General features: G+C 35.4%; 1 protein-coding gene across 3 annotated transcripts in view; it reads right to left on the bottom strand.

The window, feature by feature from the left end:
- SCAF8 (SR-related CTD associated factor 8) overlaps window positions 1–25,148 on the bottom strand; it is an 88,489-nt gene that overhangs the window by 47,354 nt on the left and 15,987 nt on the right. For 2 of the 3 annotated variants that reach the window (XM_062490046.1, XM_062490045.1), the window contains exons 2-12: window positions 20,515–20,598; window positions 19,005–19,049; window positions 15,284–15,445; window positions 12,389–12,545; window positions 11,119–11,249; window positions 8,039–8,215; window positions 4,438–4,517; window positions 3,937–4,054; window positions 1,005–1,136; window positions 775–887; window positions 93–286 (exon numbers count right to left, since the gene is read on the bottom strand). In XM_062490046.1, coding sequence (XP_062346030.1) covers window positions 93–286; window positions 775–887; window positions 1,005–1,136; window positions 3,937–4,054; window positions 4,438–4,517; window positions 8,039–8,215; window positions 11,119–11,249; window positions 12,389–12,545; window positions 15,284–15,445; window positions 19,005–19,049; window positions 20,515–20,598 — 1,393 coding nt within the window. Of the gene's footprint in view, window positions 1–92; window positions 287–774; window positions 888–1,004; window positions 1,137–3,936; window positions 4,055–4,437; window positions 4,518–4,808; window positions 5,815–8,038; window positions 8,216–11,118; window positions 11,250–12,388; window positions 12,546–15,283; window positions 15,446–19,004; window positions 19,050–20,514; window positions 20,599–25,148 lie in introns of those variants that run through there. The other variant, XM_062490047.1, reaches the window with a different exon arrangement.

Here is a 25,148-nt window from a genome sequence, read left to right as displayed (position 1 = left end):
GTAGTCAAGATAAATATTGTTCTGTCAATGAAAACAAAGCCTTTTATCCATTTAATCCTACATTATTAAAACACTAAGCAGGTGCCACTTACCACTTAGTGTTTTGGACCGTATAGGAGGCAATCCCTTTTTCTGACGTTCTTTTTCCCTTTCCCTAGCCCTTCTTTCACTGGAGTATGACCGAGATGACTTTCTCTTCCTTTCTCTTGATCTCGAGCGCGAACGCTTTCTGTGTTTCCGCTTACGAGAACCAGACCGTGATCTAGACCTTCGTTTTCTTGGTGACCTAAAAAATACTTCACTTTAGTATGCTGAATTAAACACTCTGACTTAGTTGTCTTTTAACTACAAACTTTAGGCACTACACAGATATTTCCATTATATTCACTAGAACTGCTTTAGGAAACAAATGCAATGCTATTTGGGTGAGGAATAGAATATGTATCTTAAAACAAAATACATTGAAAATTATTTGTATCTACAGCACCCAATTCTCTGGCACAGAAAGCCTGTCCAGCTGGCTTGTGTTAACTAGTTATTTCTGTAACCTGGACAGGTCTTAAAAAAATTTAAGTTAAACCACAGATATGGCAAATGAACTGTCTTACCAAAAAGTCTCCATCTAACACACAAACATTTAACGAACATGTCTTCTCATTGTCAAAAATTGCTTATGACAATTTTGGAAAATACAGAATTAAGACTGACAATCACAAATTGCAACTTTTTTTTCAGAAAAACTTCATTTCCTTAATACAAAGTAATTACAAAAACCTTGAACGAGATCTTGAACGAGTTCTTGATCTTGAACGAACAGCTGATTTCTTTTCTTCTTGGTCAAAAATCTCTTCTTCAGCAATATCCTGACCTTCATCTATATCCATGTCCTGAGGTTAGACATAAAAGATGTTCAATAACACTTAATAAATATACAATATATGACTTGAAATAATGTTAGTATGTGTTTTCATTTCAATTTCTGTAATAAAATTTTAAAGTTTTACCTGTTGTTGAATATCCATTGAATCATCTACATTTGCTTCCACTTCCAAAAACTGCTGTTGACTACTCCCTTGTGATGGTGATGCAGAGTGCTCTGAACCAAAATTTCCTTCTGGATTCTCCTCAGGGCTTGCCTAAATAACAGTTAATAATGTACCATAAAGCCCCTGGCAATTACAAGTGTAATACTATATGAAATAATATTCCCAATTCTCATTAATATGAAAATTGGGTATCAATCCATTCCTTTTCTTTTATGGTATCATCCTTAAACACAAAACTTTGAAATAATTAATATTCCTGATTACAAAAGATTAGTATCTACGTGCTAAATAAAAAGACTACAGTACATGCAAAGTACACAATTTACTGCTTAATTTGGCTGCTTCAAAACAGGAATTCACAGGATAAACATAGCCATATGTCCAGTGACCCTGAAAGACACCCACTTGTTCCCCATGCATATGTATTAATAAATGTTAGTTTGATACCAACATAATAAAATATTTGCAATACCCATTGAACTAAAATTTACACTAGGCTAAAAACACCAAAAAATTTACACTAGTCTGAACTTTTTTACACTGCATTATTTCAGACAAGCATTTACTGAAAGATAAGTGAGGCAGTTATGTCCTTTATGTCAACATGGCAATTTCAAGAGGTCTAACAAAATAAGCAGTTCTGAAAAAACACCAAAATTAATGAATGTAGAATACTCAAGGTATTGACGATTTGGTACAGAAAAAGCTGTAACAGCCTGTGTGTTGCCTGAAAGTACAGATTTGGAAAAAAAAAATCTCTAAGAAGATAAATTCAACAACTAGAATAAGTTGAATTAAAATACTCAGAAATTATATGAATTTTGAAAAGTAATTTAAAATCTATAATCCATTACTGCAGGTAAACATTTATCCTCACTATATTTTAACTTCTAATTAAACAAATCCTACATGTTCTATCTGATCAGAGAATGAGAGGAAGTTAGCAGAATGACTAGAAGTAACAATCTTATCTTTATATATTTTTAAACATCTTATTAACAAGTTTGTAAAAAAATTCTACCGTAATTCAGTTAATCTATTTGCTTTCTCACAGAATGTTTTGTTTCATTTTCCTTATATTTGATTATTCTTCAACCATTTGTTTCTTGATATCAATGCCTACAATTCTTGTTGCTCCTTCTGTTTTTATCTTGTCCTCTCCTCCTCACCAGATGCATAATGATTTTGTTTTCTTCCTTATCTTTCCTTCTCTTTCCCTTTGATCTTTCGCAATGAAACTTACACAGGGAATGAAAGAAAATATTACCCACAACATACTGCAGCCACTACAAAGTAGTTCCAGCAGCAGTTTGTATCTTTTAGCTGTTTTCAAGGTGAAAATAAAACTTGCTCTCCATACTGGCTAGACAAGCAGACTGGATCTGAAGGGAAAATTCATCAGCTCTTGTAATAGAAAATTAAAGAGTGAGGGGAGAGTCAAGTAAACATTCTACCCATAAATGTATTGTAAACATTGATTTTGCTAATTTTACAATAAGGTAGGCATTCAGTGTTTTTACTTCCAAATTAGACAGTTACTTTTTGATATGACACATCAAAAGCTCCTCAAACAGATCATTCTTCAGTGTTTTATTCCTTTACAACATTTTTAGTGTTTAAAGACAGAAATTGCCAGATAATCACCAAGATGCAAAACTATTTAGTCTGTAGCGACGTTGCTATTGTTTTTCATTTACTACACTTAAATGAGACATGAAAATACAACAGTAAAACAAAGCAGTAAAGAAGCAATATCTAGTAAAAATTAAATTATTAAAGTCACAAATTCAAAGCTTAAATGGCATTCTTGATTGAAAGCTGAGCCACTTGACTCAGGCAGTGGAATAGTTTGTTCAGGGAGGTGGTGGGGTCACCGTCCCTGGTGGAGTTTAAGAGGTATCTGGATCTGGGCTGGGTGATGCAGTTTAGTGGTTCAGGGGGTACAGTGGCCGTGCTGTTTGATAGCTGGACTCGATGATCTTAAGGTCTCCTCCAACCCTGACTACTCAATGGTTCTATGACTTCACCTTCACAAAGCTTGAACTAAAATCTCCAACAGATGTTTGTTAAGTTTGTGATCCCTTGTCTTTTCTTTCAATCTGAGATTTCTATTTTCCTGTGAGACCAGATCCAAATACTCCAAATGAAGTCCACTTCATAACTGGGCAGGAACAAGACAAAATACTTTTGTTTGTTTTGGTTTTTTTGTGGTTTTTTTTGTTTTGTTTTTTTTAATTGGGATTAGGAGGAGAAAAGTACTGTTAAGTACTGTGGACTAATCTCAGTAGAAATAAGCCAAGTTACTTCAGCGCACAGTTCATATAGAAGAAGACACAATTCATATGGTTAAGAAGGAACACTGGGTTATCTCAAGCACCAGTTTTTAATGAATAATTTCTCAGGAAGTATGTGACTCGATTCTTTAGCTCAGATTCTTCAACAGAATTATTTAATCAATTATTACTCAAGACATAAAACCTGGGGAAATCAAGTTACCAACAGTATCTATTCTATCCTCCCTTCAGAGAAAGGAGCATAATCACTTCATTGCTCACCTTATTCCTTCTGCAAGCATGGGAAAGCTTTTTTCTTCCCATATAAAGAGCTGAACAACCAAAGCACAGTCAAGTCTAACTTAGCTAATGAGTACTCTTTCCTAAGAGAAGCAAAATGTATTCCCCACACACTGGGTTGTGGGTTTCTTCTGCTTTAAGCACTTTTTTCCACTTATCCCACTTTGCAAGCCTCTGTTACATGGTCAGCTAGTGACAAAGACTTAAATTATAGGAAAACTGTCAGTAAGAACACATTTTTTTTTGTCCTGGAATATGCTTTTTTTAATCAGTGGAGAACATAAATTACTACAACAGCCACAAGATGGAGTTCTTACCTTTTGAGGCTGCTGCTGCTCCAGAAGCTGTTGTCTGAGATGTTCTAAATTTTGCTGTTGTAGCTGTTCAGCTAGCTGGTGAAAAAGTGAGTTGTTCACAGATTCTGGTACTAATGGCCTAAAATGAAATAACTTAAATTAAAAAAAAAAGCCTACCGTTTTTGTTTAAATGGTTAGTAAATAGGTCTTCAAACTGGTTTAACTAAAATGTAAAATAATGTGGGCAATGGAGCTAGTTCCACCTTCTAATATCATCACTATCCCATCAACTGTATTAATGTATCTATAAAAAGCAAAGAACATGCTAACTTTATACTAAAGTCAAAAAATACTCTGGCACACAGACTTAAAGTAAAATGTGTACGTTAATTTAGAAAATTCTTTTCCTACTGTTTTAGTGTACTTATGCTCTGAAATAAGTATTTTCCTTATTTCATCCTAATCTTCAAGTAGCATTAGGCAATTTTTGCATTTTCCATAAGAAACATAGCTTGGTCTTACAATTGGGAAGAGGGAGTTTCCTTTTTAGGCTCTTCATTTTGTTCAGATTCTTCCCCAAAGTCAAACCTGTCCATCAGCTTCTAGAAGGAAACAAAATAAAAATTACTGAACACTCCTTATATGTACCTTTATGTACATTTCCTTTTCAATAGGAAGATGCTCTTATTTCTCAATTTAAAAAAATTGGCAAATAACCTGAATAGAAAATTAAATGTCATACTGCTATTGCTACCAAACTCCTGAGCGCATCAAATCTTGGCCCAGCTTTCCTGAGCTCTGCTGCAACAAGTACAACCACATGTTCCTTCCACAGTAACTAAGAGCTACTTTGGAGCAAAGCTTAAAGAAAGATTAATTTTATGTAATAGTACCTTTAATTAGAAGAAATTACTACGAAGAGGTCAACTATTCAATCCTTTGGTAATCATCAAACTGCTCTGCTCATATCAAGAGAAGACCTACAGCTTGATTACTTCACAAAGAATTACTGTATTTTCAAACACACGTGTCATTTAGACAACCTGAATTCCTTCAAATATACTGCTCCTTGAAAACAACTTCTCACATAGTCTGCAAAAAAAAAATCAAAGCAAGCAGTTATCATGTAAGAGGAATAATCCTTCTAATGGATAAAAAGAAAGGTATCTGATAAGCAGAAGAACTTGGATAAACTTCTTGTGTTATCCGTGAAAATGTCTACACTGGAGTTCTGCTTAAGTAAAAAATTTTGTCAATTAATTTTAAAAAGTTCAGAAGCATTTTAGTAGCACTTTATTTTCTTGACGAGAAATACTAACGAACAAGCATGAAGAAACACAACAGATGTTGTCAGTGAAATTGAGTTTTTTTCACTATTTAATGATAGAGCTGTGCTATTAAAACCATGCCCATGCATCTTTACACACCCTGGAAGTTTTCTGAAAAAGCAGAGCTAATCCTATACCACCAACCACCATAACGTCCTCTCAAACCTTAATCTCAGAAAAAAAAAAAACCAAAAAAAACAAGAGGATGAGAACATACAGCAGTCATTTTAAAATATTAAGGGCAAAAACATCTTTAGCAACAAGCCACAATGATTCAGTAGCCCATTTTCTCTCTCAGGACGCTCTATTTACTCTCAATACTGAAGTCTAGCATGAAGAACAAAGGAAAAGCTAACAGAAGATGGATCAATCACTGATCAATCAAGAATTTTCAGAACGACTTTTCCCAACATAGTATTTATGAAAGCAGGACTGAATATGCCTTTGAGAAAACACAGCAGAAACAGATCATCAAGCTTATGTGAGATGCAATGTTAAAACCCAGAACAAGTTTCACTATAAATCTGATCTGTTTACAGGAAGGTGACTGCCTTTTTTTTTGTATTGGTAGAATATTTTCCAGTGAGGCACTTAAAAAATGCTACTGCTCTGAAAAACATTGTGCATTTTAGAAAAACAACCTCAAACTTAAAATATTATTAATCATCATGTATCTTCCATCATGACAAAGTAGGAAGGAAAGTAACAGAATACACACTATTTATATGGCTGAGAAAAGAAATAGAAACTAGTCACCAGTTCATGACAAATGACACAAATGTTTAGATTAACCAAGGCCAGAGAAAACAAGAGAACTTTAAGCCAAGACAGGTAAACATGCAGCATGATTTTTGTTTACACTTGGTTTAAGTAACATTGTACATATTGAAAACAAAAAAATCTGAATTGAAAGATCTTTATGTTCACACAGTTTGTAGAACACTCTCTACAGTGAAGTAATAAAAATTAAACCAAATTAAATACAAGGATGCCAAGTTTAACACATACATATAAAAGGCACAGAACCTTCCCTTTATGCTACATATATTACTTTAATTAACTAAGAAGCAAATACATTCAAAAAAAGCAACAGAAAGGATTAAAGACATGAAAAAAAGCTTTTTATTAGAAAGGAAACCTTTTTTCGTAAGAATCAGGATAGTCTCTTTGGAAATTAAAATAAAGGGAGTAGCATAAACGCATAGGAAATGTTGATCAAATTTTGTTTTACTATAAGACAAGCATTTGGTTCTGTAGCAAGATCAGAAAACATGCACATTTGATGTTGCCAAAAGATTTTTTCATATAATGCAGATTAATTTGCACAATTAAGTAACACAAGATACTACAGACTGAAGAGATTGAAAACAAAGGATTGGAAGACTGAAAATTGGGTTTTTTTTAAAAACATAGATACTTACGCATACATCAAAATTATTTTCTTGCACTATTTATTTGTTATCCAGTTCACAAACATTATGTGATGGAATGAAAACTATGCTTAGCAGTTTCCTTTGGATCACAATACTAATAAATGTGGGTTTTTTTATCATAAGATGCCCTTTCTTTTATGTCTGTCTACAAACATCTCATCAGAATTTTAATTCCTTCAATTTGCTTCATTTAAGCTGTCCAAAATTCAAGACAACCACACCTATGAATATACCAATCCATGGAAGTGCTGGAATTAAAGTCTGCAGAATAATGCATACTAAAAAATACTTTCTGTATGTAAATACTACAGCAGTCCCTATTAACTGATGTGTTCATTCCCTGGGATTACACCCTTCTCAAGTGGATGGTTACAGCTGTGGTATAGCAGGAGTACAGGCCATTCTTTTCCTGACTTATTTTTACAGTTGCATTACTTTCAATAAAAAGAGATTATCTGAGTGAATAATAAAAAAGGGATTTTTGCTTCTCCAAGTTCCTTATTCTTAGTATTTATTCACTCCAGGACAACCCTACAGAGATTATATACAAACTGTTTCTCGCAAATGTAATAGAACAATGCTTATTTATTTCTTTCTTTAGTTAGTTAGTTAGTTATAATTCTTTAAGCAGAAGCTTATCCTTTTCATTTTTATAGGTATTACACTACTATGACTGTAATTACCTGCATGGTTGTTGCTACCTGGCATGCCATTATACTAGTATTCTTAAATTCCTACACTCTGGTTTTGTTTGTAGTTTGGTTTAGAGTTGTTTTGTTTTGATTTTTTTTGGAGGGGGGTTGTTGGTGGTTGGTTGGTTTGGAGTTTTTTTGCAACAAAAGTTTCTTTACCTACAGGCTAATTTATTCACTTACATAACTTTGTGGCCAAGATTGAAGTTTTCTTGACACATACTTTATAATGCAAGAAAATTACAAACCAACTTTTTACTCTTCTGAGGAAACAATGTATATTAATTCCTGCGTATTTTCCATTTATTACCTTGTAAGAAACAATTCTCAATGCTGTGTTACAAAGGGTGAGGAAAAATATGTAGTAATGGCTTAACTTTCCTAAATCATAAATCAAATCCTTTACCGTATTCAACAGCCATTGTGGGTCCCTTCCAACTCTAGATATTCTACAATGTGCTATTTAGCCCTATTTTATACTCATATAAAACTAATCTTTTCATTTACACTACTGTCTAGACACTTTTTTTTGTATTTTCAAGCTGTAGCACTTTATAGTATACTAATGTATTTTTTAAACGTCCGAAGTCAAACAATAAAATCCAAAATAATTTCTCACATATATTTTAAAAGTAAATATTTCTTCAAATTTCTATAATTCTACTTCTACCTTATTAAAAGAGACACTCTGTTCCAGTGGATTAAGTGTGTTAGCAGCAGCAGCTGCAGCTGTGAGCTGTGCTGTGAGGGCCTGTAACTGGACGACAAGACCGGCATCCAGGGCTTGAAGTAGCGAAGGCTGAGGTTTCTGCTGCTGTATCTGCAGTGTCTGTATCAACTGCTGAAGCTAAAAGAGAAAAGGTAACAAATACATTGAACAAGATTTTTTTAAAGCAAAAAAAAAAAAAAAAAGGTGTAATATAGACTTTTCCCCTTCCACTCAGTAAAAAAACTCCCAGGAATGAAGTATCATCTAACCTATGGCTATTATTTTGTCTTAATTTGTTTTCACTTACAGCATATTTTGTTCCCACTTACTGGCTAATTTGTTTTCTGGGGCTGATTAGATAGGCAGATGCTTCTTCTTCCTAACTTGCTGTGACAGGTTGCATGATGATGCCAGTCACCACTCAGGATTTCCTGCTTTCTAGGGTTCCCCCTCTTCTGTTTCTCCAGTTTGATTCCTTTTGACCTGAAAAAAATCTGTTAGCCTACTCCAGCTTCCTAAGGGCCCACCTATATTAGGATAATCTGAATCCTGCAACAACAACTGTACACAGAAAAAAAACTGCACTATGGCAAGCTCCACTTCACGCCAATGCAACCTGTCCGTAGGGAGAGCTAGCATCAGTGTCTCTGCACAAGTCACAAGTGAAATATCATGGTGAAACCCAGGTGTGGGTTGATAGGATACAATTATCTTGCTATGTTAACTAAACATAAAAAGCAAATGTACAAGCTAATCACTTGGTCTATCTTGATTTCCTTATTTCAAATTCCTATCTATATATAATCTTCTAGAGAAGCTGTCCTAATGAGGAAATAAAAGGCTTTTTCATGTGGAGATCAATTTATCTGTTGAACAGGGATGCTTCCACAGAACTGTGCAGATTTGCCGTAAGAAAAAATGTTGGCCCTATGGAAAGAAGCTCTCCTAAATGACAGTGGCATTAGAGGAAGCAGTTTTTTGACATTCCTCAAGATAAATCCCTAGAGCCTTATCTTTAGATATTTGTGGAAAAAAGGTTGAGCAAATTCAGGTAGCTTAAACTTGCTGACACAAGTCCCTGATTACTCTTACCTCCAATATTCCAACTCCTTGTAAGTTTCTCCACTGAACTCTTAAAGGGTTCAATCCCTCCCTTGATATTAAACCTCACTAGAAACTTCACAAACTGATTTAGGTTGGATTTCTTTTCCACAATGCATTAAAAGTGTGCAACCCTTTTTCAAGACTGTTTTAGAGTTACTTTCTGATAACGTGAAACAATTTTCCCTATTCTTTTAAGAACAGTTATATAGACTTTTTATACAGCAGAGCCTTTCAAAAGGCTTCATTTGTTTTTCTACCTCAGCAACAGCTTTCCCTGAGTACTGCAGTAGGCAAAGCTGAAGAGTTCCCCCCTCGCCCCCTTTTGTCTGATACAGTTGGTCCAGCCTGTGCATTGCTCTCAGGAGGAAGGAATCAAACCGAAGAGGCAGAGATGGAGGCCTTAGAGTGGAAAAATCCTGGGTGGGCACCATTCTTGCTGTTTTCACATTCTTGTTGGTCACATCTTTCTTAGTCAGCCCTCACTTATGTCTTGACTCTCAATTTACCTGCATGCATTCTCACCCATAAAACACAAACGTAGGATTAAATCAAGGTCTTTGGAGCTGGGGAGCCAGGGAGAGGCTGTGGCACATGGAATGGTTTGGAGAACAAGAAGAAAAGAAATGGATAGGATATAAACAAATATCATAGATCCTCTACCAGTCCTAGCCATCTGCATGTACATATTTATTGTGTACCCAGTCTGTCTCTTCTCTTTTGCTTAAGACTATTTTGAGCTAAATATCCAAATGTTATTTCTTTGCGATCTGGTATGTTTAAAATTTTAATTCCCTTCTCATCTTCATATTTTTCTCATGCTTCATTTTCTTTTTTTATATTCTCTAAGAACAATCTTTAAAATCACCTCACTGACTTTCCACATACTTACCATTCTCATTTCCTATCTTTCCCTTGTTTAAGAGCTACTCCACTACTTTTCCTTCGTATTTCACAAAGTATCCCGCAAACTCAGTTTGCTTTGCTTTTCAGTAATTTTGTTTCTTCCAGTGTAATCAGATAAAAATATTCCCTCCACTTGACTTATGAACTATTACAGACAACTCTAATTAGCTAAATACTGCAAAATACATTCTCAGTAAGTTATTTCCAGCACCAGAGCTTTCACTGGCTACTGCTTCTTATTCATACGGATGAGATTTTTATTTAGTATGCCAGCCGGTAAAACAACCTCAGTCCAAATAAAAATCATAATGCCAAAGTTATGCAGGTGCCATAGCTCTAGCACAGACTGAAAAATTATCTACATTTTTACAGAAAGACAATTGTGTGTGCTTAACTTATGTAACTGCAGATTATGAGGACAAGCAGTTTTTGTGATGCTGGACATCAAGACACTTTTGGAGTTGAGCATTTAAAAACTGAAGAACATAATAACTTCCAAAAATCTTAGTTTTTGAATGTTGCAAAACAAAATCTATGTTTAGCTGATAGAAAGATAAAAAATAGAATCAATACACAGTACGCTTCCTTAACAAGTTTTCTACCATTCTGTAATTCTGTACATTGTTTAGCTCTCCTTCAGGCATCCAACAGAGACATTTGCTTTAACTCGTATTCTATTTTATTTCTGTATCCATGAAATCTTGTATCTGCTCTTGATTTAGTCATCTTCAATAGATCTGTACTTGTCACCTACAGAGACAAGTATGCATTACACACCATATTATCTGAAATCACCTTCTGAGACACTTTTAGGGTTTAGAGGTGCTGGATTTTAACAGGCCTGGCTACAATAGGCAACACAGAGTTTTAAATGACCTGGAACTTTTTTGTGATTAACAACCTTATGGGAAAGTTCACATGGATACTGGACATAAATATAAGAGATACTCATAAAAGCATTCCTTACCTGTACCTTAAAGACACAAAGTATCAGTCTACAGTGTCTACAGTGTAACTGTCTACAAAATAGTTACCTGTTGGCCTTGAGGACTCTGTAAAATCTGTGCAACAGCAGCAAGGGTGTCTGTGTTAGCAATCTGAGATACCCAAGGATCAGGTAAACTCTGTGCCACATTGGCTGGGGTAACTGGAGTCACAGGTGTACCTAAAAAAGAGAAAAATAAATATGCCAAAATATTTTAACACAGAAACTAAAAATAGTGTTAGAGAAGAAGAAAACCTGCTGTTATTGAACACTGAGAAAGCACACCAATTGAAACTACTTTTCTGACACACACGGAGAGCACACAGAAACAACACAGACTGACATAAACATTCCTCGAGTAGCAGAATTACTTTGTGTTAGTGTAGTTCACAGTTCTCTTCATTACTGACCTACTGGGACTACTAACAAAAACACCGATGAAGGCAAAATAAATAGGTTTCACACGGTATTCCAAAATATTCAGAGGAAATGACATATACCAAAAGATAACTGTTAGTAATCTGCTTGTCTGCTAGTCCAAATCTCACTGTACTTGCACTTCATCCCCAGGAGGAGTCTTAAAGATTCAACTAAAAATTTCAACCTGCTGGATTCATGCAGATTGCTTGTTTTATTGGTTTTTTTTCTCATGAGAAATACTGAGGCTAAATAAGCACTCTGATGATTAGTTTCATGCCATAATCCACAAGAATCCTCCATACCTGCAAATACTTTTGCATTTATAGCTCAGAAGTAGAGATACAACAGTAAATGTTAAATATTACTAGATTACTGTTTTAAAAGTCAATTTGTATCAGAACTTAAGACTTATGAGTCCAACAATTTAATGCAGTCATACTATATAAAAATAAAAAATACTGAGCTGGAAGATGCAGAAAAGGCGCTCCAAGATCCGAAAATCTCACAAATTTGCTTTGCCAATGAAAACTAAGGTGAATTTGTCAATATCAATTGCTTTTCAGCATGGGGCAGCAAAAGGTGGGTTACAAAAGCAGGTGCCAAAAGCCATTCCTATCTGGCCAATTTCCCATACATCCTAACCTTGAAAGAAAAATTTCTGACAAAGTAAAAAGTTAAAAATCCATTTTCCTGCCATCTACCTACATAAGAAAGGCAGATACTCAGAGCAAAAACAATCAAGCCTGTATTTATAATAATGTTTTCCTGTTTCCCTGATCTTGATGGCGTTCTTTCTAGCATTCATTTGTCTGAGATATTTCAGCATGTTAACAGGCAACATACCAAAGCTGACAGAAGTGTTTTGATTCGAAGTATGACCTCCATCTGGTTTTGTTTACCTGGCGTATTGTTGCTCATAGCAGCTGTAGTGCTGGGCAAGACAGGGGTCACAACGGGAGGAGGAATTCCTGCCGCCATATCCAAGAGAGGCTGAATAATTTCACTCTTGAACACATTATTCTTCTGCCATAAATTTAGCACTCTAACAATTTTACTCTAAAATGAAAAAAAGACAACAAAAAATCTGAGTCATGCTTTTTGTTGTTGTTATTGATTATGGAATTCTTAGCTAGCAACTTAATCTGTCTAGATTGAAGGACTTCTGCATACAGTAAGGACTGTTATACTGGGTCACACCAAAGATGTCTAAACTATGAACTGATGTCTAAACTAAGGACTGATCTTAGGCAATGGCAAAGATGACAATGTTGTCTCAACCAAAAATGTGCCTTTATTCTTGGAAGATGACATGGAAGGAAAATTATTTTAATGAAGCATTTTTAAAGCATTACTAATAATTAAAATAATGAATTATTAGTCTCCTAATTTTTTATAGTTAACATACCTAAATGCAATTCTGTTCTGCCTATGAACCAAAATCATTTATGTGCACTGAAAAATGGGCATATACTACTACTAATACTGGTAATTATTTTTATTAGAAAAGCAGCTTCATATTTTGCAAACTCTCTTGATGAAGTGAGGAATTGAAAAGCTTAAAAATACATAGTAATATTGAAAAAGGTGGATCATGGGGAGCAAAAAAAACCCCCAAAATTAAGACTTCATACAATTCTATTAGCTGTAACTCAATGCTCAGCTTACATTTCTATTACATTTTTTTCTATTACAAAAGAAGCATTCTATTACATCACAAACACATCATCATTTTGATCTGCTTCCAGACTTTTTGCCAATAAGCTTTACTTCCACCAAAAGGAAAGATTTTGCTTTTTTGGGGAAAAAAATCAGTTGCATTACAAAGAGCAGGAAATTCTTCATAGGATCTGGCATTTGCTGTCACAAAGTGGTTTAGTTACTTGAGTTTTATAAAACAAGAAGATAGGGCACTTAGCCACAGTGTTCAAAACAAAGAAAAAGAAGTCTGTTCGCCCAGAACTACAAGAGGATACTTAACTATAATAGAGAGAAGTGCTGAACTTTGACTGCATGGAAGATGCAATTTAGAGCTCCCTTAAAGAAATCTCTGAAGGCTTCCACTCAGTATTTCAGTATCTGAGCCCTTCTTCTTTGAAGTCCGTATTATAAGCCATTCTTGTCAAGTCCACTGGAGGCTCCAACTTCCCTCATTTCTCCAGAACAGGAATATAAAACTGTTTCTGCAGCTCAGTATCTACCCATACCCTGCACTTTCTCTGGGCCTGACAAAGGAATTAATGAGGTGTTTTTGTTGTAACTTTAAATAAAATGTTACTGCATTTCTGCTTGATTGAAAAACAAATTCTACATCTGCTCATATAAAGATAACTGCTGTGTTTAACCATTATATGCCTTTCTATCAGATTAAACATCAAAATGCTACAAAACCGGGTACACATCTAGGTCTCTGACAGCTCAGTTTTTTGCTAGGTAATATATATAGGATAACTACTTCCATAACAAAAAGACCTTCCTATAATATTGAATCCATATGCAGCACAGCAGCAAGACTAGGGATTGAAAAGCACAGTTTTACACTGAGGTGAAAAATATCCTTGAAATAAACCTGACAGGACTTTTGTGGACCCTAAATAGACTAGATTTTACTATCTCTCTTCATATCAAATGCCTCTAATGCACTACATTAATTGCCATGCATTGAAATATCACAGAACAAGTAATGCTATTTCTTAGCCTACAATAAATTTACTATATATTTTTTAAAACCAGACACAAACTGAGTACTTGCATCCATCCTTGTTCCAACCTCTCATTCTTCAATATACCAGGCTATTTCTGTATTAGTATATTTCCCAAAGTAGCAAGATAAATGAGTTTACAAAACACACTAATACTGCTAAAGGAATACAACTAAATGAATAAAAATATAAGTTAAAAAACACGCCTATTTATAAAAAACACAGTAAAACACTGTGGAATTGAAGCAGCACAAGTTAAACACATAGATAACCTAAAACCAGACCAGAAAAATGTCATTTAACCTAAATAACCTATTAAGCAACACCTCAGAACTCAGTTGCAGAAGAGAAGACAGATATCCTTACCCAAGTTTATCAAACCACGTAAAATTTGCAGGTCCCGACACATTTTCCTGCAGAGGTCCTAACTACTCTAAAAAGGCAGGAATCCTAAGACAACACAAAGGCTGAACGTGCCTTAATCACCTTGCATGGGTGCCTTGGGTTTTCATATATCAGGTTGAAAAATACAGCTGTAGGAATGCATGTATTCTAAATATAACTCCTCCTGTAGCATCCAGTAAGCATCCACTTACTACTTTACCTAATGACTCTACTACACAAATTTCTGTGAAGACAAAGCCATTAGCACTCCCAACTTTTTGCAGTTATTCAATAAGAAGAAACATTACCTATTCTACAACTAGTGACAGATATGAAGGAAATTAAAACTGCCTGCACTCTGCTATTTCCAGCCAATCTTTTAGAAACAGAATTTGGTGGCTATCTCAACTACTGTGATCCAAGGGAACAGCTGAACTAGTGATTCAGACTATTCAAGTTAAACCTTATTTAGCTGCTGGATAATCACAGAATCAAAGGGAAGATGACCTTTACAAAATTCTAATTAATCTCATTGGATGTATCTTTCCAATCCCTACCTACACTAAGAGAAGCAACATCAAGAAATACATATATAGGGCAAGTTTACAAGTAGATACCCTCCAGCAAGTAGAAAGTGAGATTAAACTCTTTATTCTTTATAGGTGATATTCTAAAGATTGTTTTAACTTGGAAGATCTGTAAGTGGTTTACCTTGTCATCACCAGGACAACGGTACAAGTTCTGGAAAGTGCTGATGATGTTATTGCTGAATCTTGGCGCAAATACATCCTTTTCTTGTCCAAACTGATGCCGGGACTGTCTCACAATTGAGTCAATGACATAAAGACCAGGCACCTTGTACTCTGGTTTGCACTACAAAGAATAGTAATTTAGAAGGAGCATATGTAAAACATAACCAAAACCACTAACAGCAGAGTAAATACAAACAATCCTCTCAAATTTTTAAGTGGGTCCAAGTATACAAAAATAGTCTTTATTTAATAAATTGTCCTGGAAAATGAAAATTTTTCAAAAAACATCTTACTCCTAATGTTTAAATTATCACATCTATATGTATTCTGAAGATATGTAAATGGTGTAAAATCAATTTCTTACTGTTAAAGAATTAATTTTAAAAATCTATCTATTAAAAAAAAATTACACACAAACCACATATCCTTTTAAAACGTACAACCTATTTTAAAAGAACTGCATAAAGCATGACCCAATTCTTAAAAGTAAATTTGCACTAGCTGTAAATGTAACTCAGGATATTTTTGTCCCTCTTTATGATCAAAGTAAACATTAAAGTTAAAATTTGTTTATTTTACTTTGCTGTAATTAGGGTGTGGTATATCCTCTCCAGCAGAAGAAAAACATATTTATGGGGACTTCTGTTTGGTTGAGAATATACCAATGATACTTATTTAACAACTCTGGAAAACTTGCATAATTTACAAACAGCATGATATTTGTAGGGCACGTCAGCTAACTAAAATACTAATTACTTATGTAATTTTACTTTCTTAACAGCTAATGCTAAAATTTTTGTCTTTCAATTGCAAAGTAATTACACCACATTACTGCAATCAGTTTTAAGACAGAATGAAACATGGTCCAAAATAATTAAGTCATAATCAGAATACATTATGTTATGGATTCACTTAATAAATATTGGGTGTATATCACACAAGTGTTATGGAAAACATGGGAAAGGACACCCTTTTCCTCTCTGGTCCTGCAGACACATTATGCAACAGACTAAGTTAATAATCTTTAATAAGGTGCCAAACAAACACTTCAGAATATTAGTTTTACTATGCCCTAGATAACAAATGTTTTGAGAAGTGTTGATTTGCTAATACTTGCAAGCCTTTCTTTAAGTTCTAAACATGGTTCAAAGCATTTAAGTATGGTATTCTTTAGTTTTAGAATGTGTGTGGCATCCTTTTAGGAATACATGAGTATCATTAAGATTAAATTGGATGTAATACACTGTCTTCAGAAAATCACTTCAATGTATTGTAGCTTCTGAAATTTTATTTAAATTATTAAACAAGAGTATTCTGCATACAAAACAGCCAACATTCTGCATACAGAAAAACTTTTCATAATATTCAAATTAATAATGCTCACAGATATTAAAAAAGAAAACTCAGGACATACATTAGGTGAAGTATTTTAAAATACGGCACATAAAGAAATTATAATGATGATAATAATTACAGATATTATAATGATGTAATAATACAGAATATACTGAAAAGGCAATAAAATACAAGTAAAAAATTAAATAAATATTAAAACCAGGGCAGCGAAACTGCATATCCCTAATCTCAGCTGGAACATGCTTCACACACAAATATTTACTTATTTTCTGAGTTAATAATAAATAAGGTAATTTGATTACTCAAAGAAATTAAGTGTGGCTCTCCAATGGAATAACCTCACATATATGAAATGTGATCATTTGACCCCCTGAAGTGATCTTTTGCCGAAGAATACAACAGTCAATCAAAATAACAATAGACCAGTGAGTTAAGTGTCACAAAATGAAGAATGCCACAGACAATTATTTTATCTGAATTTTCAGTAACCTCACAAAATTATGAAAGAAAATATTGAAGCTGTAAATGATGAAGAGCAAACTAACTGAGATGGCACTGACATTACTCTGGTCAGGTCTACAGAAGATTTTAATGGAAGATTCTGTCATCTTAAGCTTAAACTTGAAGTGACTGCTTGCAGAAAAACATCCAGACATACAGTTTAATCCCTTTAACATCAAATACTTAGCTTTCATCTGCTTATCTCTCATTCTTCTAAAGCAAAAGGTTATTATTTAAAGTTATTAGTAAGTTGGATATTTCACTAAATTGCTCATGAAATAATTAAAACCCCCTCGGCAAGACCACCAAAGGGAATCATCTAATCCAGGGTAATATTTAACAAGTTTGTCAATAAGAACATACACCTGCCTTCTCTAACCAGAAATGAACAGTGCAGAACTTCTTCATCAACCAGTATTGGACAATGGAGGCAAATGTGTAAAGGTAACTCAAAGTAGTTTGTAGAAGGGTCATGAACAACCAGTCCCATCCCTCACAAATTGCCATTCATTCATGCAGAGGATAAAACTTCTCTTGTGCCTATGAATACTGAACTGCTAAACACATCCATCCACTGCAACTAAAAAGCATTTGCTTGGAGCTCCGACAATTCCAAGCTAATTTCAGGATGTGAAACTGCAAAGTGCTACTGGTCAGAGATGGATAAGATATATACCTGCTCTCCTACCCTTGTGTTCACCTGCAGCACTGAACAGGGACCAGAGGATAGCGATCCCTTTCTCAGATATGGAAGAGGTCAGAGTCAAGGACCCAAAAGACAACTACTTGACAAAAAACTAGCAGTGTTAGTAAAGTATACTACTAGTCTCTACTACTGCTTTGAAACACATGCATTACACTTTTCACACAGGAGTGATATACTAGTACCTAAATATTTCATTTATAAATAGTTCCAAGACAGATAAAGATACCAGGCTGAAACTGAAACATATTTACACAGTCCAGCCACTGGCAAAAGGCACATCTGAGTAAACTAGGCAACAAGGAATAAAAGTTAATGAGCAAAACAGGCCACTAATACAGAGCAATCCAGACTGCTTTGTAAAAAGAGTAACAGAAGGAAAATTGTATCCAATATTGCAACATCAACAGCCCAACTTCTCTAGCTTGTTTGTTAAAACTAAATTGCAATTTGATCATAATTTACTGCTATGTACAAAGACAGAAGAAATTCAGTACCAAAACGATCACCTAAACAATCAGGTACAACACAGATAAGCAGGGAAGACTCACAAATTTGAATCTATGCATTTCCAACTGGAAGCAAAATGTAGTTTTACCCAAGAATAATTAACTGTTGCAAGAAAAGAAAGTGCTATAAATTTCTTTGCTAGGAATAATCTTTAAATTAATAATACCATATTCCCAAAAAGTAATTCTAGTCTAGTCATATAATTTTTGTTTCAATTTACTTGCAAGAACCACCAACTGAAATGCTGCATCTTCTGCTATAAAAAAGATGAGGTCATCTTCCCTTCAGCTTTAAAATCGATGGGAAAATCTGGCAGAAAAGCAAAAGCAACTATCACTAGCCAAACAACTGTCAATTGTTTTGCTGTTAGCTGTTCACTGACAGTCTCTTTTAACATTAAATAATGTAGAAGTGGTCTGAAAACAGTATCCACAGCAATTCAGATCAAAGAACAAAATGAGAACGAAGTATTTGTCATTCTGCACCATGGGTTATGGATCTGCTGACTATTATCAGCAGAAATTGAATGTGACTAAAAATGGAAAGAAACTAATATGTGCTAAAAATATTAATCCATATGTGTACCTAAACCCCCACTCAACTGACTTACCTTTTGAATGAATTTCTCAACACTCTGTACAACATGCTTGTAGAACTGAAAAACACAATAGTATTTCAATAGAGAAAATCTAAAGATGCATATACTTGTTCAAGTATGTTGATATATTGATAGCAAAACCAGAAACAGAAACTTCGGAGTATTAAACAGCGATCCAATACTTAGAGCTGAATACACAATCTTCCTTAAAACACTTAATTAGCATATGAATAATTAAAATAATAAAAATATATAATTAGCACATAAAAGAGAACAATACAATAAAGGAGAATAATATAGTTGTTCCACCAAAACACATGGTTATTTCACTGTACATGACTGAAGATGTTCACCTAATATTACTTATCATATAATTTAATCTCTGCATTTCATTAATTAATAGCATCTACTGCACACTTTTCTTTAAAGTTGGCCTGTCTTCTATGGTGTTGTTTTTTTAAATCTCACCTATAATCACAGTGGCTCTAAATTGTCAATAATTGAGATAACCACACAATTAAATGCTGTCATTGAAATGGTAAGAGTGGAAGTAGGATTTCCAAGCTGAGTACATGATAAAATATTTTGGTATAATTTAATTGCTTAATTAGTAGAACCATCTAGTATGATTTACTACTTGTTTAAGTTCAATATAAGTTTTCAGCATTTCCATTATACTGCAACACACAGGCTTTAACTTAAAGAGATACTTGAAGCCACTGAATTTCACTCTTCAGTCATCAAATTACTCTTTCCCAATTACACAAAATACCAGTATGGATTTCATTATTTGAAAACGTATCTGCATTGTCAGCAAAGGAATGTAGATAGTAAGAACATAAATTTGGTCTGCCTTCTTTTTTATCTCTCCAGCTTTCACACTGAGTTTCCACTTGTTTTTATGCTTAACACTAGTGGCAGACTTCTTTCCTTCACCATTTTTCAGTGACTTTTTCTGCTGTGCTGTTATTTAGCAATTAGTTTTACTCTGTGGCAGGAATAAGCTTCAATGAGTGCACTAAGACTAGAACTTAAAGACAATTTGTATCCAAGCAACAAGAAAACTGAAATCTATGAACAATATCCATGGAAAGGTATGCTAGGAATTTAGAAAAATGAACAGTTGTATTGATCCAAAGGCATGCATAAATTTTGGGGAAGGAGGAAGGGAGAGAGGGAAGAAGGAAGGGTGAACTGTAGTTTTCTATTTATTCATCTGTTAACAGGCATGTCAGTGTCTCTTTTTCTAACTGAGTAAAAAACCCCATCTTTCAGATCTGACAGAATTCAGAGTCAAATTGATATAATTCTTTCTCACATATGACAACCAGCAAATGAAAGTCACACAACACTTTTAGCCTTTTGCTGGATTCCCGGATATCACATACGATCATAACTTGGAAACTGTACGCACAAGAGAGGTGGAAAGTTCTGAAGCAAATTCTTTAAACTATTTCACAAAATTGTTTTGACAGACATAAGAAATGTAAAAGAGGTCAAAAGAAGTTAATGGATTTCATACCTTTATAGCCTTGATTGCTGCCTTGGTGATCTGTGTCATTTTAGCTTTAGAAATGGGTGGCTTATAATCATTTAGCGAGTACAACTGCAAGAAAGAAAATTATCAGAAATATAAGCTGAAATTGTAAGCAGAACACATTATTTTTCCGAAAGAAAATACTGGTTTAAATTTTCAGTGGATTTTATGTATTAAGTAAGAAGAGACATTCCCATTTAAGAAAAACAAATTTTAAAAGCTCAGTAACATATAATGTAAGATTCAAAATGCTTAAAGGAGAGCAGGTTTTTCTTTGCAATGATATACATACATACAGACACCTAGCTTTACCAGCACTAAAAACTGGAGGCATTTCAGGTGAAGCTACAAAATAAATACAACACGCAAATACAGTAGCTCTTATTAAGTTTTCCAGGGCAAAGACATTGATATACTTGAACATCCTTATGGTAGTGTAACAAAACCTTAACTTAGTATATTCATCGTTATATGACTGCTTTTTCATTTTCCATTTAACAAACAAACAAACAAGCAACAACAAAATCAAGCCCAGTAAGCATGAGTGTGTACCAATTCTGACACTTAAAACAGACTGTAAAATGCATAGACTTCATTCACTGCACTATCTCAGGAAAGTAAGGTATCAGAAGTATTACAAATGCTTAAGCAAAAATCCAGCTGTGTCCTCAATTTCAAGTAGAGCATCTTAACTTCACTAGTATGTAACCAGCAAAATAACCACAGCACACAGGTAGTGTAGTTTTGCAACAGTGTTCTCCCTGGATGCAGTATTGACTCTGTTCATTTGACTGGTACATACATCTCCCAGCAGAAGCAACCCAGCAGGACAGGTATTCATTGGAAATTTGCTGCACAGTGAAACTTTACACTAACTAAATTCACAGCTATGACTGAGGGGTTGTAATTAGAAGCAACTCCTTCCCAAGGCTATTTACTTACTGTGAAAATCTCCATTACCTACAATATATTATTTTGAATGAAATGCTCTTCTTTTCTCCTTCAGCTCTAAGTGTTATAAGAGAATGGACTGTATGATATTTGCTACTTTCAGACATAAAAAGACCAGACACAAAATGTCAAACCAGATTTAAGACATTCTTAACTTACATTTTATTTTTGTTTACAACATCTGTTTAGAGACATTAGCTCAAAAATGGAGTTCTGATAATAGGAATAATCATTCATAACCAAACTTTTATTTCCTTCCTAGAGACAGGAAGAATTGGAGGTCTTCCATAAAACAGTAATTGAAACAGAAAAAGTCAAAAACCCCTCTCCTTTCCTACACAGCCTGAGAAATGTAATACAATGAATGAGATTAATACCCATCCAGATATTTAAAATATGTTTACCTTCCTAATATTTATTTTAACTTCCTAATATTACCTTCTAATATTTCCTGAAATTTGCGGCAAATTGCTAGCTCAGAAAACATAATTCAGAATTGTTTATATTTAATAAAGCAAACTGTAAGAGTGAACAGCATCACACAGTGAAAAGGATTAGACAATCTTAAATATAGGTCATGCTCCCCAAGTTGCTTATAATAATTTATCACTGAAGGTAACAAGTAGATATTCTTTCATCATACTTGAGTTTCCAAGAGAAAAGGATTTGCTCTCTGCACAAACATGAGATGCTTTTTTTCTATCCTTTCCTGTGAAAACCAGTTTTAACCAAAACCTCCTATAGCTGTCAAAACACAAAGTGAAAAAAAATTTGTTTGTCCAAGCATAAGTGTCTGTCTTCTCAGCTTGAAAGGATTTCCATTAAAACTGTGAAATTATAACCAGTTCACAGCTAGACATCCACTTTTAAAACAACTGTTACTACTTTTCACTAATGCTAATGCTAATTGCTGTTGCAAAATATTCTGAATTATTTACATGCTGCTTACACAACAAAAAGCAATACATTTCTAAAATGTATGCTCTTCACCACCATGGGGGAAAGCGAGAAGAGAGGCAAAACCCCAAGAGTCTCCAATCAGTTTCTTCTCTGTTTTCAGGGAATCACAGAATGACTAGGTTGGAAGAGACCTTCAAGACCATCGAGTCCAACCCACACCCTAACACCTCAACTAAACCATGGCACTGAGTGCCACATGCAGTCTTTTTCTAAACACATCCAGGGATGGTGACTCCACTACCTCCTCCAGCAGACAATTCCAGTACTTGATCACTACTTCTGTAAAAAACTTTTTCCTTACATCCAACCTACATTTCCCTTGGCACAGCTTAAGACTTTGTCCTCTGGCTCTGTCAGTTGCTGCCTGGAGAAAGAGACCAGCCCCACCTGACTACAAACACCTTTCAGAGAGCTGTAGAGAGTGATAAGGTCACCTCTGAGTCCCCTTTTCTCCAGGCTGAACAGCCCCAGCTCCCTCAGCCATTCCTCACAGGGTTTGTGTCCCAAGCCCCTCATCAGCCTGGTTGTCTCCTCTGGATGTGCTCAAGTGTCTCAATGTCCTTCCTAAACTGAGGGGACAGAACTGGACACAGCACTCAAGGTGTGACCTCACCAGTGCTGAGAACAGGGGAAGAATGACCTCCCTGCTTCTGCTGGCCACACCATTCCTGATCCAGGCCAGGATGCCCTTGGCCTCCTTGGCCACCAGGGCACAGTGCTGGCTCATGTTCAGCTGGCTGTCAACCAGCACCCCCAGGTCCCTTTCTGCCTGGGCATTGTCCAGCCACACTGTCCCCAGCCTGTAACACTGCAGGGGTTATTGTGGCCAACATGCAGGACTCAGCACTTGGATTTATTAAACTTCATCCTGTTGGACTCCACCCATCCATCCAACTATTCCAGGTCTCTCTGCAGAACCCTCCTGCCTTTCAACAGATTGACATACACCCACAGTTTGGTGTTGTCTGTGAATTTACTAATGGAAGACTCAAAACCCTCATCCACGTCATCAATAAAAATATTGAAAAGAACTGGCTCCAGCACAGATCCCTGAGGGACACTGTGGTGACTGGTCACCAGCTGGATGCAGCCCCACCCACCACCACTCTCTGGGCCCGGCCATCCAGCCAGTTCTTAACCCAGCAAAGAGTGCTCCTGTCCAAGCTGTGGGCTGCCAGCTTTTCCAGAAGTGTGCTGTGGGAGACTGAGTTTTACAGCTCACTCTTCAGCTTCCAGTTACTCACAGGTAATTACCAAAAGGTAATCATTCGTCCTGGCTACTGTTTGGCTGGATGCTGTGCAACTAGAGCTAAACTACTTCTGGGAACACTACAGCACCAGAAAGTTTTTGTTTATATACTGTTTCTTAGCGGAGTCATTTTGGATATTCCTGGTCAGCATTCTCAAGCCCAAAACACTATTTAGTAAAAGCAATTTACAGGTGCGTGAGCATATATGAAATCAGCCTAGATTTAAGAATCCAATCTTGCCAGTCTAAAGAGTCCTAGATGAGATTGGCACAGGTGCTCCTTCACCTACAACACACACAGCTGTAAGGAGGGAGAACCACTGACTCACACAGATACTCAGAGGGATCACACCTGACCAGACCATCAGCTTTGAATAATCTGGGTCCTAATGGGGCAGTTTAAAGCATCAAGGAAGCCACTACACAGTGCAGGGAAACAAGCAAGAGTTGCACACAACTGACTCTCAGACATCAGCTGTGTGCAGTCAGGTATCTTAGCACCACTAATCAGGAATATGCCAAAATCCAACAGGATAACATGGGCTGTAACCAACATCCTGATACTTTATTCCAAGTAGCAAAGAAGCAAATTTAACATTAAGGACTGATAATTCAAGGGGGAAAAGGTGGTTGAAGGGAATCAATAAAAAGAGTACAACAGTATTTCTGTAGAGAGAGGCTTTTTGGACAATGGATACATCTATTACAGATTTTAACAGCCATTTAAAAAACACACAGATCCCAAATTTAGTACCTGGAAGAAGCAAAGAAACTAAATAACTCCTCAAAAAATATTTTCCCTTAATTGTCTTCAAGAAGCTTTTGATTTAGTACAAAACGTTTCATTCTGAAAAGTTTATTCACTTGGAAAAATTGGTGATTGCCTTGGCCCAGGCACAAAAGGATCATGCACTTGCTCAGTATGAAGTTAACATGGGCTCTCTCCTCAAGCCTGTCAGGTTCCACCTGGATGTCATCCCTCAAGTGTATCAATTCCACCTCAATCCTGAGGTTACATTCAATCCCACTGCCTATGTCATCAAAAAAGGCACTAAATAGTATCAATCCCAGTGTGGACACCTAAAGGACACCACTTCATACTGGTCTCCATTTGGACATTGTAGCCAGTAACTACAACTATTTCAATGCTCACATCCAGCCAGCTCTTCATCCACCCAAAAATCCATCCATCAAACCCATTTTCTCTTATTGAGAGGCTGAGTAGAGAAACAATACTAGGTTGCCTCTCTTGTAATGAAAACTTATGTTTTTCATCCAGCATAGATGATTCTTTTAAGACACTCGGAAAGACACATGTATTATTTTAAAAAAGTAAAAAAGTGTGCTTATATCCTAGCTTAATATTTCCTGTATGCCCTTTCCTACAGATGTTTTGCTAAACCAGTTTACTCTCTAAGACCAGTGTCTTAATTTTGTAAGACACTCGTGCTCATTTGCA

This window comes from Cinclus cinclus, chromosome 3, assembly GCF_963662255.1.
Source record: "Cinclus cinclus chromosome 3, bCinCin1.1, whole genome shotgun sequence".
In the NCBI taxonomy this organism is placed as follows: domain Eukaryota; kingdom Metazoa; phylum Chordata; class Aves; order Passeriformes; family Cinclidae; genus Cinclus; species Cinclus cinclus.
The sequence above is the reverse complement of the archived record's forward strand: the minus strand, read 5'-3'. Positions and strand labels throughout refer to the sequence as shown.